The 21089-nt window shown below is 30.4% G+C and overlaps 1 protein-coding gene across 1 annotated transcript; it reads left to right on the plus strand.

Annotated features, from left to right (window-relative positions):
* Positions 1–298: 298 nt before the first annotated feature.
* LOC119689219 (lipase member H-A) lies at positions 299–19421 on the plus strand. Its single transcript, XM_038103999.1, has 4 exons — positions 299–504; positions 18155–18868; positions 18925–19093; positions 19172–19421. The coding sequence occupies exons 1-4, from the start codon at positions 405–407 to the stop codon at positions 19284–19286; spliced, it is 1098 nt and encodes a 365-aa protein (XP_037959927.1). The 5' UTR covers positions 299–404; the 3' UTR covers positions 19287–19421.
* Positions 19422–21089: the final 1668 nt, after the last annotated feature.

Consider the following 21089-nt stretch of genomic DNA (forward strand, 5'->3'; position numbering starts at 1 on the left):
GGTAGTTGATTGGAATTTAGTCGTAAGACCCCGGTGGTCAATCAAGTGTTAAGACTTGCAATCAAAAACGAAATAAACAAGAATAAAACAAAAAAAAAATTGCATATATAAAAAGTATTTTAAAAATATATTTAATTTAAAATAAATTTAATTTCTAAATTAAGAAAATTAAGAAAATCTGTTTATATAAAAAACATCACTAAGTAAATAAGCAAATATTTAATAAAATTGTAAATATTTTGAAAATTAATTCAAGAAAAAATACAAAAAATCCCTAATACATAAGAAATAATATTAAACAAATATTTAACTAAAATCAAAAAAAAAAAAAAAAAATTTTGTATAAAAGTCAGTGTCTTGCAGTCGAAGTTGTGAGTTTTGACCAGTTTGGAAATTTGCATAAAATGTGGTTCAGGCCAAGTCACAAACATTTTTGGAGTTCATTTGCCATTTTACAATACTTTTTACTGTACACTTTAGTAAGCAGTCATTTCGATTCCGCCGGTTGGTATTTACTTTATTCTTACTTTTCTTATTAATTAACATTTATCTCAGATAAACTAACTTTAAACTTTCTGATTCACTACTTTATTTATATAAACCATAAAAAAATTTATACTCGTAAGAAAAAGAAACCATCAACGAGATTTTGTGCTAAATGGTAACATAACTTTTACTTTCGCTTTTACTGTTGACCGCTTGTGGCTTCAGTGGAGACACATTTGACAAGCCCACACCCAACGATAATACTTAGCGATGACGTCAGTCAGTTATCAGTGTGCGGAAGTGCCCAAAAGAAAGCCTACCAAGCAAACGAAAGCAAGAGATTCACAGTCTGAAGTGGTAGAAGATGACATGAAATACTTCGACTGCACTTCTTTAGTGTGAAGTGGTTAAATACGATAGTTAATTGCTTTCTGTTCCCGGTGGTATCTGACGCTTCCCCTTACATCCATAATTCCAAAGCTCTTTGACGCAAAAAGTTTAAAAATAAAATTATATAAATATTGCATTTGTAAGGCTTGTTTGAAAGGTGAATGGCAGAAGGACATATCATCTTAAAGAATTTTCCAAAGATTTTAAATATATGTATATTTTAAACTTTTCTCAATAAGGGTATATCATTTTATGTGGTGATTGTGAAGTAGTTATGTATAAAACCCAATACTGAAAATAGCTTGGATATGTTCAGTTTGAACAATAGATCATCGAATACAATAACATCCCTTTAGTGCAATCCGAATGTTATGAAAATAGTATTGGATTTTGATATTGGAATATTATTACATAGCTTCATTAGAGTCTTTTACCTGAGTTTAAGCGTATCGATAACATACATAGATAGACCGTCTCTTTAGAGCATTTTGTATAGTCAACATTAGTGTTTTTAAACCTTTTGTAGTACACCTCTCTTATGGGTTTAAAACATGTCTATATTTAACCAACTGCAGAATATTGGTTGGTATTTTAATAGGACACTTAATATTAACATCGCATGTACATGGGCTACGAAATGGAACCGGGTATCCGGGTACCAAAGATCTTAGTTTCTGCCCGGATTTATTTAAAATGTTTTTGGGGGCTAAATTTTGTCTGCGATGTTGTAGTTAAGTATTTTTCAAAATTCAGTGATGATATACTTAGAAAAATATACACATAGAAAAATATACATAGAAAAAGTGTACTGCTATTAAAGATTCTGATCTGGTATTTCTTTGGATTTATCAGTTGCAACAGCCGTCTGATGAGCTTAAGGTAAAAGGATAAAAAATTATATAGTATTAATGCTGCATAGAAAGAATAAAATTATAAAAATAATTTCAAGTGCTCTCCCATCACTATAATGCATTATGGCATCTCGAATTTCTCTTCTAACATATTTAGAGTTTTCATCTTATCAGATCTGACCTCCAGTCATTACTGTCTATTTTCAAACCATAAAATAATTTTTCTGACAAAGTGATGACTGGATTGAAAAAGTGATCGCTGAAATAGAGCACTACTAAAGGTTTTTCAAATCAAAATCAAATCAAAAAAATGTTTTCAATTTCTGGGACCAAAACTTTTCAGTCCATACATCAAATTATTCATCTGATTTGAGTAGTTTACTTACTTAGAAATTTTTCTTATGGTTGCACATAAACGATTAAGATCTCAAACCGATAATTTGTCATTTATTTATTATTTTTATTATAACTAATGCTTTTGTGGGTTGAAAGTCGTTCAGATGCTTTTATCCATTTTTCGACGTCACTTTTTCGACGCATCGTCTTCTCCGCTCCATCAAACACCTTTTGTTCGTTTGTCACTGAAAATATTTCGCACAGTTTTGCAAATTAAAGATTCAAATATAATATTTATTGGTTTTTTGCTTTGTTAGTTCATTCAATGCAAATTTTTATGAATATTAAATATTTTTTATTTGATTTAATAATAAACATTTAATAGTCTTTACTATAATTGTACATTAAACTGCAAAAAAATTACGGAGAACTCGTATAAGCTAGTTTGAATCAAACTAAATTTTTTCTATCTATTTTTCTATTGATCCTTTTATTTAAGTTTAAGAGTGTTTATTTGATCATCGGATTATCAATAAAAAAAAGTTCCTTCCTTTTTCTATACCAATCGTTTTACTTATTTTTGACACAAGTGTATTACATACTTAAGGAAAGTTATAAAAAAAATGAATCAACATTGCTAATTATTTCGAGTAAACATTTCTTATATTTTGCTATTGTTTTAGGTATGCATAGACATATCCAAGGGGTCCTCCTAACAGTGTGTACTAAGAAATTTATTGAACCCTTTAACTCCTAAAAGCAGCATAGGGTCGCATGCCATTTCTATTATTATTTATTTCAGTTGGTTTAAGATTGGCAGGTACTTGGCCCACCGCATCCGATTCTGGTATTGGGGCTACCAACTGTTGCTTTCAGATCGATATTGTAACAGTAGTCTTTTTGAAGGTATACGAACGCCGCCGTTGACCAGTTACGGTTCCTCTAGCGCTATCTTTTTTACTGACTCTATCCACAGCCTACGGCCTCAAAATATCCAACGGTTAGCTTGTGGGTAGTGATTTTTTAGGAAATAACTTACCTCAGACTGTTTGGTCCGCGGGAGGTATTTTATTTCCCTTCTGCCACCCGATAACGGGAAAGGGATCCGCTATCCGCCAACTGCGACGCGTCATCTAATGATTACAGCTTTCATCAAAGATGAAATATTTTACAACAATAAATAAAAGTGATTTACTTCATAAAAAAATTTGAATCTCTTTGTTTTTTACTAGGATATAATCATTTCCTAGATTTTGATAATGGATTTAAGTATACATGGATATAACCCAGGGGGCCCCTAAAAAGTGTGTACGAAGTAGTATTTTATAATGAAAAGACTGGTACACTCTAATTGTGATTAGTCAATGACATAGGTATGGGCATGTGCCCTCTTGAGTATGAATTGAAAAGATGTTCCGATTTTATGTAATAACATTTTCTCATTAATTATTTCAATGGAAGAACCCTATTTTTGTCTGATATTCAAAACATATTTACGAGTATTAACAAAAATTGTTTAAATTGATCTGTCTATGGATCTATAATTTTGATATTGACTTCTAAAATATTGCGTTGACATAATATTAGTTAGAGTATTGGTTTTCATTAATAAGTTTTCACTTTTATGAAAATCTATAAAATAGTACTGATTGGCTTTTGTCCGCATAAGTCTGATGAAACAATCGACTTAACAAGTGTACCTAGTTTAGACTTTGTTGGTTTTTCAAACCTATGACTCTGACGTATTGAGTAAAAGTCTCTGACCATTCATTAACAGTAAAAAAATTATGCTAAAGTGGAATCGTGCGACACCTTTCGGTGGTGTCAACATTAATTTATAGCTCACAACCATTCGAAAAGATTTGTGTGACGCCGTTTTTTCGTTTATTTATTAAAATATACAAAAAGAAGTTAAAGAATTATGCAAGTCAAAGCATCCGGCAATTTAGTAATTTTTTTTATACTTTATTATGACGAAAGCAAATGAACTTCATAATAAAATATTTTTAACATTTAAGAATCATATAGAGGTTCCATGTCCTTTCATCTACGGCTTAACACATATGTATATATATGCATATATAAATGTTAAATAAATCATATATAAGTTTCAAAAAACTTTATGAATCAAAAACTATATCTAGAATATATATTAATTTTTAAGCATCGAGCGATATAATGAAACACAATAAAGTGCAGCGTCTCTAATAATATAGAACTATGAAAAAAATTATAAATCCCTAACATTATATATGGAATAACAATTGATCACTATAGGGAATATAAAAATTAACACACAAAATTGAAAATATGGAGTAGGACATGAAATGTATTTTAGAGATAGCTACGGATCCTTAAAGAAATCTTAGTCAATTGCAGTAAGGATAGCATCAAAATAAGATCATTATTCGGTATTATTTGCTATTTAAAAACATAGCGTATACTAAAGTTTATATATTTCTCAACAATAAGCCTGAATATATATTTTAAATTTCTTTCTTTTCTTTATTAGCTTCGTCTATGTATTATTAAAGTATTTAAAACACGAAACGAAGGATAATCGTATTGGTGGTGTATTTCGTAAACAAGAAAATATCCTGAATCTTTCATCACACAGACAAAAATCTATAATTAAGAGTACCAAGTGCTTTCTTATGCGCTCTTCTAGTTCAATTAAGCTGGATTATGTTATTTTTTCACTCAAGTTTAAAAGAAAAGTCTAATTCTTATATGATTTCCCAATAATGAACTTACGATTATTGCGATTCATGAATATTATAAAGAGTTTGACAGACAATATTTTCAGACATGCAAATATGTAGTTGTTTGCATTGCATTAACAAATACTTTATACACGACCTTTCTAAGACTGGAGAAAACGTGGTTGTAACGATTCTCTATTGCGCAAGCTAGTCACCAATCTTGTTGAATTCTTCAGAAGTATGCACTTCAACGAGTGTTACTAGGCAATTCTAGGCAACCTGGAAATTTTTCCAGGTTTGGACCTATGCTTTACTTTATCACTACGTCCATGGATGTATAATATTGATTTTGTGTATATTTCTATTACATTGTTATTGTTTTGAAAGTTGGTCCTTTTAGATATGTTTTCATATTTGTGAAGATCTATAAAATATTACTGATTGGCCTTTCTCCGCATACTATAGGATAGGTTTTGATGGTATATGTACTATTACGAAGCAACAATGATGTTATATAGATACATACAATATCGACTTTTGAATATCATTAAAACATTGATTTAAAACAGTTATATCCCAGTTTTAAATCGAAATAACAACAAAACATATATTTTCTGAAAACAACAACAAATTAAATCATAAAAGTCTTTCGATGTGCAAATGTTGTAATTCGGGGCTATGCGCAGCTTAAATTAAACAACCGAACACAGTCATCCATCCACTCGTTAACTCATTTCAAAAGTTAATATTTATTATTGTTGTTGTTATAGCTACAGCCTATATGTAAGAGCCCCCATGTTAACAATAGTAGTATAACAAAACAACAACAACGACATGAGAGCAACAACAATAAAATTACTTACCCTAAATGATATTGTAATTTTATAATTTTAAGTGGTTTTAATAGCATTGATAGTCGGAGTTACAATAATAATATTTTAAGTGTAATGCAGCGGAGTGAAGTGATGAGCAGAGTTCATTGCTGTTATTTTTTTTTCGCTACTGTTATGCTTTTTCGTTGTTGTTTTTATTATTATTGGTGTTGTTGTCATTTGTAACAGTTTTTAATGTGTAGATTTAGTTTTGTCTTTTGTTAGCTTTTAGCACCTAAAATATGCAGGCAGCTTAGCTTTGTTATGGTTTTTTTGTTTGTTGTTTTTTTTTTTGTTTTTTTTTGCTTTTTGGTTTTAATTGTGACAATACAAAAGTGTCAAGGTATCTTTGTTTGTGTTTTTGATGTTACTTGTATCTTTGCTAGTTACGTGTAATTAAAACAAATATTAATGAATTTCTGACTTGTTTAATTTTGTTTAATTTCAATTAAATTTGAACTTCTAAAATGAGTTAATCAAAAGTTCAAGAGAATTTCGGTCATGGAACGGATTCTTCATAATTTTTTTCATAATTTTTGGGTATTTGTTTTAATATTTTGATTTATGTATGTATGTATGTATATACCTACGTATTTTGAAATAAATTATAATTGAGAATGAAGTAAAATTATGTACTAATATCATATGTATGTTACATGCAATAGGTGATAATTATTGTTGCGGGCAGATACTTTTCATTCAAATAAAAATTAAAATTATTTATAGGATATGTGTGTTGTTTGTTCTTAGATTAATAAAAATAACTGTATTTCATAAGTTACATTACATACTTTAAAATGTGTGAATCATAGATAATGCAATCACAAATTTTAAATAAACGTACAAATAAAAATCGTTAGGAATATAAATGGCCACATTGAAATGTACAAGTATTTACACAAACAAATTGTAGAAATATTACATTGGCCACATGGCATGAAATAAGGAACATTTTATAGTTATTTTATAATTAAATTTCCTGAAAAAAATATTAATAAATTTTGATGACTTTTAATATTCATTACATGGCTGCATTGCAATGCGCACAGTCACACATACACGCACATATTCGAAGACACCGGATTTACAATAAAGTGTAAGTGGCTACTCCCAATACTTTAAATGACCTTGATATTATTTGAAATTTGTTAATAATTTATAACTATTTTTAATTTTGTGTGTAAGCTTTAAAAACAAACGCTTTCAAATATTGGAAAATAAAGCGCAAACTGTATAAAGCAAAACCAACAACAAAAACATTAGAAAATCAATTTAAATTTCGTAAAGTAGTTTTGTCTTGCTTTTGTGTGGATTAATTGGCATTGCTGCATTTACCGTTGTTGACATTTTTTGGGCATAAGTAGGCAAAAGTATACATACATACATACATTTCTATATAAGTATGAATATCGCAAGGGAATTATAAACAGTAGACAAAAAAAAGTCTTCTCCTTTTTCTGCCTACGTCGCGGTGTTAGCTTCACCAACGAAAATCATTGTTGTTATTGTTGTTTATTTGAATTGGTGTAATTTTAATTGGCGATCATCGTTTGAAGGTGAATTCGTCTCGTCACCTTTTGGTGAGTTTCTGCTCTTTGCTACTAAGCTATTAAAAATCATATAAATTCAAAGCGAATAAACTTTAATGAAGCAATTAGGAATTTTGAAATAATCATTTAAATTTGTTTCAATTTACATAAATTGTTTCTATGCGATATATGAGTAATTGATCCAATACATATGTATGCACACATGAATGATTAATAAGACGCTCAATTCGTTAAAAGTTTGTTAAATCAAATGAAGAACTATAATTTTTTATTTTTTTATCGTGTTTTATTTTTTTAAAAAAAAAAGTTGAATTCGTTTGTTTCTGATCTGTGACTTTATAAAATTATGATTATAATGTATTTAATTTTTTTTAACGCAATATAAAGAAACCTAAAGTGTTTGTATTGTGGAAACAAAGTAGGTGGAAAGCATCGAAAACTCAACTGAAAACCACATCGCAACTCCAAGTTCCTCTTCAAGATGGAGAGTAACAATTTGGAGTTAGTCTGGCATATGGTCTCAAGCAGTATAGTTGGATGGGGGTCTACTTGGAAGATGTCGGGAAGATTGTCACCCCCTGTGAAATGTTTTCTGGCAAGTGAAATCAGGTACTCGTCAAACAGAAAATACGATTTCGTATAGAACATAATAGAACAACTAGTTCTTTAAACTGGTATTCTGATTTCTATCAAAGAAATTTGGTGTAATGTTTTGAATTTCGAGGTGTACTTTTACTATACTTAGTTATACTTTAAGATATCAGCAACGAAGGAAGTATATTTTTGTAAATACAAACTAAGATCGCCTTACTTTTTTTTTGTAGTGGTTCGTTTGTTTTGGACCATTTTATATATACTAAATGAATATTATAAATAATGAGTTATTAATGTAAGTATAATAGACCAAGGAAAATCAATTCATGAAGTAAAAATAAATAGGAAGTATACATTAAAGTGTAGATATCAATGCAATGAATTTTAACAGCGCTTGCAAGCAACATGAGAACAGGGCGGACCTTTAGAGAATCTTTATTCATATATGCAGATCTTAAGCATCGAAGAGAAAACAATAGAGTTTATTACCAACTTCAAATATTATTAGAAACACTTATGCACATTGTACATAAAAACGTACTCAAAATTCATAAACAAATAAAGTTGCCAGATATACTTGCTATTTGTTGTTTATTGATTTTAATGCTCATTTAAATTAATATAATAATAATTTTTTTTACATAGATTTTTTGTCCACTGTCAAAATAAAAAATTTTAATTGTGAAAATTTTGATGTTGTGGTTTTATTGTACCGTGAATTTCTTTTGTCAATTTTGGTGTCAGTGATTGCGAGCTAGAGCCACATCTTGTTTTATATAATCCGTTCATCTTCCTCCTTATATGGCTAAAAGCCTTCTGATTTTGACAACGAACGACCATATGTACTTTTCCAGGGCGTACGACAGACTAAATAGATGCAGTGGCCATTTATTTGGTCTTAGCACCGACTGGACTTCTTGCACCTAAACGGCCGCGTGCAGCATAGCGTATCTGGTCGCTTTAATTTTTATTCTATCATTTTATAAAATTAATATTAACCCACCTAATACATAGGTGGGTTGCATAATATTATTATGCAACATATTAACCCACCTAATACGTAATTGTTATGTTGGAAAGTATTTTAATATAATGTTGTTCTAAGTGAGCTAGTTGAATTAAGTAAACGAAGTTATAAAGTTTCTGTTAAACTATCAGAAAATCTACTTGGTATATAAATCTATAGCTACTTCCAAACAGTATTTGATGAGGTGTCCAAACAGGTGGTTAAGGTGTTTATGCTGAAATTATCTCTTAACTATATGCTCACATATAAAAAATCTTTACAGTTTTGCTGATATCATGACTATTCAGCTAAGTTGCAGTTTAAACTAAATAGCTGCTCTAAATAAGAAGAATTTAGAAAGGTTGTTACCGTTTCTGTTACAGTAAGGTTGTTTTCTGTTTCTGTTCTGTTAAGATTGGAATCGAGATCCATGGTATTTAAGATAGGCATTTGTTTTCATAGACAAGTAACTCTGGAACATAGATGTAGCCACTTATGAAACTCAACTCAAAATTGTGCCTTTAGCTATCTTTAGCTACCATTCGTTTTGTATTGTTTAAACTGATTATAGTTATAGTTATAGAAAATTGAAAAATTAGTTTGAAATAATTTTTGGAGCTGCAAGTCTCCCTAATCTTGCTTTAAGTCTTTCCCACAGCTGTTGATATGATGTATGAGTACATACTTCATTCTTCAAGATACATAAACTATTGGCTTTAATAGATTTTAATATATTTTGATGCTACCAATTACCTAATTGTGTTCAATTGAAACAAAACAATAACGAGTATTTGACTTTTGGAAACTGTTCGCTACACTTGCTTAAGTTCAAATATTTACTCTGGTTTTGGACCGTGTTTACTAGTTGTGGACTACATACACGAACTTGTGATGTAATAACTGGATTTATACTCCCTCGGCCGTAGCGCACTAGTCACAAAAATGCACTCGCATTAGATTGGGGGGAATCCATGCACACAAACGATTGCAACATAACCAGCACGCTTACTAGTAAATCAAGGTGACTGAAAAACATATACAGAAGTAAAAGAAGTGACCAAATACCAGTTTCGGTTTTTGTGTTACAACTCAAGCCTAACTTGAAAAACTTAAATTTAAGGCAACAACAAAAAAATAAACGACTTAACAAAATATTTACAAGAAATAGTCAAAATGCCGGAATAACTTTAAACAATAACAAATACCTCAGATACTTAAACAATTTAACCAGTAAACTGTAATGAAAAGCACTAAAATGAAAATAAAATAATTAAAGCAGAGCAAAACTCTTAAAGAAAACAAAATTAGTGGTACACAAAAATGCGGAAGTTTTTCTGGAGGATTGCATGTCAGTCCATTAACGCAGTTTGATATGTGAATTTTTCAGATTTTCAAGATTTCCTGCCACAAAGAGGCAACACTTAATGTATGAGAAACTTGAGCGGAATTGATTTACACAATCTATGCTCGAAGATACTTCCAATAGGTTAAGGAAGATACCGTCAATTGAATGATAAAAAAAGTACGGTTTGTTTTCTTCCTTCAATCTTTTGCTCGCGACAGATCGTAGTGAAGTTTATGGTATAAATGGACATAAATCGATATGGTTTGTCACTTTGTGTGATTTGATGATGTGTGTATCATTTTGGTCATTGTTTCCACACAGCAATTGTCGCACTCATCGAATAAACGGTTGTTATCGCTTTATACTTCCGCTTACTTTACCGTCTTCAACCAGTTGTTCCGTAGCTGTTTCTAACATGCCTCTAACTGGCCTAAGTAAGTCAATCAAGAATTAGAGATTATTTGTATATGGCTAGTTCCTTAAACACGGACACGCTGATGCTGTAAGTTGTTTACGGAATTCTTAACGCAAAGGTCTACAGAGGTTTCGACCTTGATTTTGGTTTTTTTAAAACTTCAACAGCATTTATATTATTATTAAAACGAACTGTCGATAAAATTGTTAATCCACCTCTATAAAGGTGGAAGAACTGTGAAGAAAAGGGAGACTGTGCTGTTAGCTGGTTGTTATATTTTCTACTTAATAAATTGTAATTGGAATATATATATATAATATGGTAGTGCCAAACTCATAATTTAACCAAATAAATTGAATGTTGCATTTATCGCGAGAAGTATCTATGGTATTTGTAAACGAAAAGATTTTTGTTTTGTCTACATAATGCAACGGTTCATACTTTGCCAGTTTTTGGTATATTTTTTGAATTTTTATTCCATCATCTCTAATTACAAGCTCCCGATGCCAGACGCTATTTTCATGTTTGCATCAAAAGTTAAAATTTTTTTCTGCTATAAATATGTGTATATTAGATAAGTTTAGAGATTTCTAGAAAATGTTTATTAAATTAAAAAAATAACTATTATATATAAAATATAAAATAGTTATATTAGTTGTATATAAAAAAAAGCACGCTATCTAAATCAAAAACCGTCCTCTCTATGTTTTTTGTAAGATAAGCATCACAGATATAGTGCTACACCTAATACTCCACATATGTCTATCTTTTATTTCTAATAATGTGATATATAAAATTAAGTCTATTTTAATATTCTAATATAAACATCTATTGTTTAATCTATAGTCGCTATGAACTCTATATTTTGAATAACTTTAATCAATCTAAATAAATAGAATTTAACATGTACGGGTTTCAACCATTATTATCATGGAATTAAATCTTCAACCTAAAATCTGTTTTCCAAAAAATCTTCCAAAAAAACTTTTCTTTGTACCTTATGATCATTAATCTTTCACATTTTTTTATTTTCTGAATTTTTGTGAAAAAGCGGGATATACAAAATCTTCAGCTTTAAAGTTTATCTTCAATTAATGTGAGCTACTAGACAAAACCTTTTTCAGTTAACTCGTACCAAGAGTTTACGAGGGCAATAAATCATTAAACTCTTATCGCTTCAATGATGGATTGGAGCGTAACATACGAAGATAATTAATCATTAAATGAGGTTCGCGTTAAAGTTGCTTGAAAAGTGGAGGCTACAAATAGGTTTGCTTATGATTATTAACTAAATCGATACATGGATCTTGGAGAAGAAAAAAAACACAAAAAAAAAAACATAATAATAAAGCGAATAATAATAACCATTTGGAATTCAAGTACCGCTTTAAGTAGAAAGGATGAACAAGAAAGTTTAACTGTTGATGAAAAAAAGAAGCCATGGTAATAAAATTATTATTGTGAAATTCAAAACTTTTAATTTCCGATATTTCAGTAGAATGAAAGAGGTAGTTGAATAGATTCTTTATTTAAACAATGAAATTTAAACACATATTGACAACATATCCAGTTATTAGAAAATCCGTCAGATACACCTATCGTTGCATATTAGACACTTTTTTGGCAGAAGTTTTACTTTCAAATTTTTTAAGGAACTCATATTCGCAGTAGATTTGCAGACTATTAAAATAAAGAACCAATGGATTTCTTGCAGATTGGAATAATACAATTTATTCCAATCCGTACTGATTTTTGACCCATAAATTAATCCCAAATATATGAATGATTTAACTCCTCGTTCTAACCAAAGTTGCGTTATCTTTATTGGCTTCGTGGTTATGTTATCACTTAAGTATAACTAGATGATTTATTTAAAAATCGGTCGTTTATATACTTTTGACGTATTTCATATGGACAGCTCAATAGAGTGGAAATCGTAGAATATATTAAATATTGTTTTGACTCATTGATAAGCAAATTGTCTCGGTATAGGGATTTCACGCGTTTGAAATTGAAATTTTCACAAAAATTGAAATCGTCCTGTTTTGAAAAATAATTGATTCAACTACTTGTACTATCCACTACGGTATCAATGTATTAGATTGATTCCTTGACACCTTTTGCATATAAGGTGCTTGCAATTGTACTTTTCGAAAAGTACAAGCTTTCGAAGCTGTCAAAGATTTCATATATCTTGGCGCCGTCGTAGCGAGTTATAATCATGTCAGGGCAGGTAGCAGACGAAGAATTCCCAATAGGTCCTATTATGAAAACCAACGCTTAATATACTACTTATGCTAAATATGCTTCCATATGACTGATAAAGCTGCACTGTGAGTTGTCAAGAAAAAAGTTCTTCCTAAGATCTATTCTTCTCTATAAGTTGGCGACAACTATTGCATCCGATTGATTCACGAGCTTTATCACGACATTCATTCATATCATTTTGATCTTGATCATTTCGTGAGAATGGTTGACAATTCCCCTGCGAAAGAATTATTCTAAGCGGCAGTTGCATACTCGTAGATCGTGGCAACCGATAACCGGTTGTAATGGCCATAAACGAGAGATATTTTAGCTTTTAGCACACCTCCAGTGAGTGTGCTTACTAGAGTATTAATGGGGCTCATTGACATTTCGCTGAAGCTTCAACATATTTCGTTTTCTGATAAACGCATACTGGAGGAAGTTTACTTCTTTAGTGATATTCTATATACATATTCAGGGGTGCAGACGAAAGGATTTCATTATTCATATTTTTAACACATTTAATCAGTGGGTTAAATCTTAGCAAAGATTCTTGTATAATCTGGAGGATTGAGTTATAATGCAAACAACGGTTAGTGTAGCTCGTCTCTCACTGGCAACTAAAAAGGCATCAGAATGGATTAATAATGTCATTCAAGTATAAGTGTTAATACTTGTATTAATATGTGGACCTCTCAAGCTAACCTTAGGTAATTACAAGTAGTTTTCGGAACTTATAGCTTTGATCAGCACTAAACATATATGTAGGTATGTGCATAGAAAAAATATTTTTTTGCTTTTTTTAAGCATTTCATGTTGTTAGGGGTTTTTATGCGTACAAACCCATCTACGACAGGTATGGATTTATTTATTTAAAAGTTAATTTATTCTATAAACTGAACTCTTTATAGATTATCTAACATAATCCATGGATCTAATCCAATTTCATAAAGAGAGTATACTTTGTCTGCGCCTTATACACACCTCCTACAACAGAAGGAGCAGTCAATCCGGGAATAACCAAGCCAGCACAAACCACAAATCATAAAACTATTTTCTCCGAATCATGGACAGTGTCTTCATCATTTTCGCCGTCTTCTTGCCTATGTGAGCCACGCTTTTACAATCACGCTTTGCTGCACATCGTTGTTTTTGCTGTTGTTGTACTTGTGCCATAATTTTTTGTTGCATCGCTGCTTTATGTTCATTTGTGTTTCATCGATTACCTCGCATTTTTTTTACTATAACAGTTTTATTATTGTTACCGTTGTTGTTGTTGTTGTTGTTGTTGTTGTAGCAGTAGTGCTTGTTGTTGTTATTGGTATTGTATGTGCTCATGTTACTGCTTATAAGGCAGCAGTTAGTGCGCTCTTTGCGCTTCTTTTGCATCGCCAAGAAGCGGTGCATTCATATGATATGTTTATTTTCATATTTGTTGTTGTAACTTTAAGTAACAGGTTAAATTATTATTGTTTCTATATTTGATTTAGTGTTGTTGTTGTGTTTTTTTTTTGTAGTTCAATGCTCATAATTTCGTATGGGTATTGCGAAAGAAACTGAAAGTCAATGTTGTTTGTTGGGTATTTACCGGGCCGCATGGCTCTCAAAATTTATTTGTTGAACGATAGGCGGGAGTTCAATAGAAGGCGGAAAAAGAAAGGCACAAGCTATGGAATACATATGAACATATTAATATAAACTAATTAAATTCTATACAATAATGAATATACGCACTAATGTATATATGCATGTACATGAAAGAATTAAATTTTGTAGAATGTAATAAGTTTTCGGAAAATAGCTTCCTGAAGATAAAGATGCATAACGGTCGCTTTCCCGACCCTTCTTTTAACGTTCGATTAGGATTATAGTATGTTATATCAAAGGACCAAACCAAAGGAAGAAGGAATTTACTAAATGAACTATGAAATGCTATAGCTTGCAAAGTGGTGGCAACACTACATCCATATCTCAACTAACAATATTTATTTTTATTATATAAAAGTATTTGTGTCTTAATTTTTTTTTTTTTTAAATTTTGTACGTGTTGGAACTCAAACGTAATAGTGTAATAGTGCTATAGTGTTCGAGCGAAAAAGTACAATTGGCTACTATTTCAGTCTTCGATCTGTCAATGCGTAGAAATGTTACGTATTCCGAACTGACGCAGTGATACAAAGCTATGGTGGTAGTGGTAAAAAAAAACCCACATCTGCAGTAGAAATGAATTAGATAGTTAGTACACGACAAAACATCTTGAAACTAATCATACCACAAATAGTTAGACTCGAGCTCAAGGGCAAACTTTATAAATTCCAAAAAGAATTTTCAAAAACTGGATTCATAGAATGAAACATCTTTTTTTATTTTGAATAAAAAAATTTTTCAATGGAATAATTCGTAAACAAACATAACGTTCGAGTGGTTATAGGCCCTATATATTAAGTTGGAAAATTGCAACAATTTTCGTTGCGCGAGATTGAAGATGTATATATAAATTATCATTCGCCTCTCTAAGTACAAATTCTTCGACAACTACAACCATTGAGGTTGGGGAAGTATATAGGAGTTAAGGAACATGCTCAACACAGCACTTATTTTCGTAGGAAACCAACCTTATTAGAGCATCAGGTAAAACATAACAAAATTCTTTGATAATTCTGTATAATGATGGTTGATTGTAAATCATGATTAAGTGTTCAACTTTTCTAACTTAATTCATATATAAGTCAGTTTTGTGACTGTAAAATCAGCTCTTAATATGTCTCGTTCAAGCGGCAGAGCGACGGCACCGGTACCGGCTCTAAATTTTCTATGCAATTGTTATATGGTTGGCTAATAGAAATATCGAAACGTTTTAGCTCATATAAACTATTTCTCTAATAATCTTTTTATCACTGATCGTACAATTAAAGTTTACCATAATTAAGCAAAAAATTAATTTTTTTTCTAACATTTTAGTGAGCTTAATTCTTGATTCTATACTTCCCTAACCATTAATTTCTAATTGCGTTCAATTAGTTGCAAATATTAAGTAATCGCGCTATTAAGTTTTAAGCTTCAAGTTCCGTTTCTCATTCATCAAATATTTGTCTTGCATAATAAGTATCTGCTTTATTAACTTGATTTCCCAATCAGGCGCGCAAACATAGACAGATACTAAATGCTGTTTATAGTTTATAGTTTATATACTTTATATAATAGTTATTATAGATAAAATTAATAAAATATTATGTATGTTGGCAACATGAGCAAAAAATAAAAATAAAAACAAAAGCAAAACCAAAAGCAAAAACAATTCATAAAAGTGCAGCGTAGCGTTGCTGTATCGGTGCAGATATTACCGCATAGAAGCGCTGCTGGTCGGTTAGGCTAGCTATCAGCTACTGACTTAGTTACTAAGAGATTTCCTTGTGATGTTTTGTGAATGTTTGTTGATGTAAAGCCTATTAATTTGCTAAATGAACTAGCTTTTTTGATGACGTATATTAATCTTACGGTTTTTTTTGTATCTAACAAAGGTGATTGCAGCAACAAAAAATCCAACTGTGACAATTCATTGAATTAACGTTTAGTTGCGAAAATTGGGAAGTCATACATAATTTTATGTGCTTGCTTGCAACGTAGATAGCCGAATACATTGCACGTTACAGATACAAGTACTCGTATAATTGCAGATACAGATACAATCGGTAACAAAATTTCAGTACACGTCGCAGCGATTTAATTGAAATTGCTGGAGCGTTTCGCGGCAGTAGTTTTTGTTATTTCTTCAGTTTTTTTTTAATTGGCTGAGTATCTGATTAGATATGTTGAATTACAGAGCCCTGCTCAACAAGTTTGCTTTAAAGTTTATTTGCCGAAAATCCACACAACGATTGGAATAACGTGAAATAAAATATGCGACATAAACTATTTAGAATATGACCTTTTGCGTGTGCCATAAATAATATTATTTATATTATATAGTATAAAGTATACTTGTGAAAACATTAAAACAAATCCGATTGATTAATTTTATGAAAATTATCGGTTCACTTTTAGACAGCGATTATAGTACTTTAAATACAGGGGGCTAGAGAATTTAATATATCTGAACGTGACTGCTCTGTGTGTGATCGTAATGAAATATAAAATACAGTCCAACTTATATAACTAGAAGTACCATTTTGCAAAGAAAAGGTTGGACTAATGGAGAATTCAGCTAGAAAAATTTCTTTTTATTTTTGAAAGAAACAAGAATTACATTGTTAGATATTTATTTATTTATTTGAAATCAAATACAGCACAGAAGTTATAGTGAAGTAAAATATTCAGAAATTAGAGTTTGGGATTTTAATTTTTTTCTCTCATCTTCAGTAAAAAGACATACCAATTATTTCAAAGCCTTACAGTGATCATCAGTTGTAGTATCATTCGTTTGCTAATAAAAATTCAGTATTATGAATAAATCTTCTACTTCACTCTTAGAAGGCTGATGAACAATTTCATCCACCAAACTCTCAGCATCACTTTCCGTTGCGCTTAGAATCCGATCCACAAATTCAGAGCAAACATCATTATCAAGCTCAATATATTAGTGTTAAGAGTAGCACATTGGAAGTTATTTTATTTGCTTTAAACCACGCTTCATAATTTTGTTCCATTAATTCACGGTCTTTATCAATGTTATCAATTCAAAAAAACTAAAGAAATGTCGTCCTGTTAGTCCCATGTAGCTATCCAGCTATCGTTTGACTATTTACATCACTATCTCAAGCTTTTGTTGCATGATTTATGCAATCCATAAGTGTAAAATCTTGCTTTTTGTTTGTTTCTATATTTGTACTTCCAATTTTGAATTGCTCCCTGGTCAAGCGGTTGCAATTTAGAGGTCATATTCGGTGGAAGAAATGCAAATTCTATGCATTTTCACAAATATGCCAACGACGCATAAGAAAGAAAAAATTCAACATTTGGTTTGGGAAAAGGGATTTCCAATAACACCAAAATGGATTCATACTTAAAACAAAAATTCGACTTCTAGAATGCACTTTCCCATATTCCTATTAGCACGTGACAATATTTTTATTCGAGTTATAGAGAGATTTGAGTTATAGAAGTATCTTTCAAAATCACTCTATATCACAAAGAACTTACACATTTTACCTAAATTTAATAAATGCATCCGTATGGTAGCAATAACTCTACGTGAATAAATATCTGATCAAGCTAAACGCAACTTCTTGATAAATCTTAGATTTGGTTTTATAAAGTATCGAATTCTCATAAATGTTGTAATAATATATACACATATATGTATAAAAAAATTCCCTCTTCTCATTTTAAATCAAATTCTTTTCAATTTTCAATATTTGCAGTTGCGGAAGAAACAAAAAATGATACAAATCAAGTCTATGTCACTGATTCCTGCCTGGAAAAACCCTATCGCTGTCCGCATCCGAAAATTCAGTTTTACCTTTACACACGACGCACACAGGAGAATCCTGAGTTCATCGACGTACTAGATGATAACGCACTCTACTATACGCACTTCAATCCACGACATCCAACTAAAATTATCATTCACGGTTTTGGCGGAGGACGCAATTTTAGTCCTAGTCCAGATTTACGAGAAGCATACTTCAGTATTGGTGAATACAATATCATAATTGTTGACTATAGCACAGCCGTAAAAGAGCCGTGCCTGAGTCAAATGGAGTGGGCGCCAAGATTTGGTAGTTTGTGCATATCCCAACTAGTCAAATATTTAGCGCGACATCCACGTGGTGTGCAACCAAATGACTTGCATTTCATTGGTTATAGTGTAGGAGCGCATATTGCTGGTTTGATTGCTAACTATCTAAGGCCAGAAGAGGGAAAATTGGGTCGTATCACTGCATTGGATCCAACAATTTTCTTCTATGCCGGTTCAAATAATTCACGTGACTTAGACGCAACGGATGCGAATTTCGTAGATGTGTTGCACACAGGCGCTGGGATCTTAGGTCAATGGCACTCAAGTGGACATGCTGACTTTTATGTAAATGGTGGTACACGACAACCTGCCTGTGTGGGTTCATCTACACTATTTCGTAAGTAAAAGTGACAAAATATGTGAAAATAAATATAACAATTTGTTAACTTATAGAAACACTAGCTTGCGATCACACGAAAGTAACTCCTTATTTTATTGAGTCAATCACAACACAGCGGGGTTTTTATGCGGGTCCTTGCCCAAACCTTTTCACATATCTAATCGGTTGGTGTGAGCCCAAGGATTCTGAATATGTGCTAATGGGTGAACATGTCTCACATAAGTAAGTATCCTCAAGGGCTAGAGCCTTATTATTGGTGTGTTCGAATAGACTAACGAATAGATTTTATTGACATTTCAGGGCACGTGGTACGTATTATGTTACGACTAACGCAAAGCCACCCTATGCGCGCGGTTTTCCAGGCAAAGCGAGATCAGTGCGGAATGGCGAATATCATGGTGTGCGGCGTAGATAAAATACCTTTATTCGAGCTGTTTCGGTTACTCGCAAAGGGGAGATAATTTAGTACCATTTGTTGTGATGTTTTTTAAGATTATTTTTTAGACTTGTAGACTAAAAAAAATAATCGTTTTAAGTATGAAAAATTGTATTTATTGTGTGAAACGAGTTTCTTTTCATTTCTTGTTTTCGTTTTAGTCTTATGCATTTTTTATTTCAATTGCAAATTCAAAGTCAACTGTAAAATAATTATTTTCTTTTTTTCGTAACGAATTCTAGTGATTATTTTTTTCTTTAAATTTTTAAATAAAGCATTTAATTTTGAATAGAAATGAGTTTTTTTTTTCGTTGTATTTACCCTATATTTACCCTATAGCAACTAAAGTAAAGCTTTAAGCAATGTTATAGAATCGAATCGCAGCATATATGCCTAAGGGACTGCAATAATCCGGAAGAGGTGTGGAAGTGTGCTCACAAGTGTAACTGAACGTGGTAGAATATAGCATTTAAAAAACTAAACTTCGATAAAAATGAAAGTGAGCTTTAAGACTATATAAGAATGACTTATATATATTCATATGTGGATGAATAATCATCGTTATCTACAGCTATCTGCTATCTGCTATCTGCTATATTCAAAAATATTACGGTATATATATATTCAATATTATATTTGTAAATAAGTCTATATAATATAGTATATGTAAATAAGTTTGATCCGTGTATTTTTAACCTGTTTCGAAGATGCTGCACATAACCAATTTCTTAGTTAAGATATATAAAATATATTTAAAGTATATACCCACATTTACCCATTCATTTAAAACTTGATTTGTTTTAATTAATTTTAACATTTTATTCAATTTATTTTTTTTCTTCTGAATATTCGAATACAGTTTTTTTTTATTGCAATTAAATTTAATGCACGTACAATTTTGTTGCCTTAAAGAAAAAATTTTCAAACATTTTTGTGTCTGAAAAAGTCCATTAAACATCTTTTATATGTATATATGTGTATACATACATATACATATATACGTATATATATTCTTGTAAATAAAATTCAATGAAAAACATTCAGAAATGGATTAAAAGTTATTAATGTATATACTTTTTACACATAATTAATTCGTGTCTATGTGTTTTGTGTAAGATTTTTTATATTTTTAATTTGTAATTTTTTTTTTTAATTGAAATTTTATGCTAATAATTTCTTTATATATGAACTTTGACGAAATTTGCCTAATTTATATGGAATTTATTTTTTTATAATATATATTCAATATGTACATACATATATACATATATATATATGTATATGTACATCTATATATATATATATACATACATATGTAATAAATTAACATGCTTATATATATATATATATTGTATATATATATCCATATATACGCATATAAGTACGTATATCTGAATATATATATATAAGTTTCTTTTCAATATATATTTATATATATATGTGTGTACATATCAGTATGTATTTATTATTAATTATTATTTAATTCCTTTCTTTATTACTAGTATTAATAATATATTATTCATAATAGGTATCGTAAATATTTTAATGTATATAATAATAATAATTTTTCAGTCAACTGTAAATTCTTATTATGATATAACTAAATTAACTAAAACTCAAATAATTATTATAGTTTTAATTTAAAATGCCAACACATAAATTTAATTTATTTAACATTTGTTGTTGTACATTAGTTACATGTGTAGTTCAATTAAATTATTTAAATAATTAAATTAAATATATGGCTTGGAATTGTTATTAGAGATTATATTTAATTAAAAA

This window comes from Teleopsis dalmanni, chromosome X (genome assembly GCF_002237135.1).
Source record: "Teleopsis dalmanni isolate 2A chromosome X, ASM223713v2, whole genome shotgun sequence".
Classification (NCBI taxonomy): domain Eukaryota; kingdom Metazoa; phylum Arthropoda; class Insecta; order Diptera; family Diopsidae; genus Teleopsis; species Teleopsis dalmanni.

What these genes read in the sequence shown, in the direction of transcription:
- LOC119689219 (XM_038103999.1), top strand. Translation starts at nt 405, where the DNA reads ATGTGGTTCAGGCCAAGTCACAAACATTTTTGGAGTTCATTTGCCATT. An exon ending in CAGTCATTTCGATTCCGCCG is followed by an intron (nt 505 to 18,154) that starts GTTGGTATTTAC and finishes CAATATTTGCAG; the next exon opens with TTGCGGAAGAAACAAAAAAT. An exon ending in GGTGAACATGTCTCACATAA is followed by an intron (nt 19,094 to 19,171) that starts GTAAGTATCCTC and finishes TTGACATTTCAG; the next exon opens with GGCACGTGGTACGTATTATG.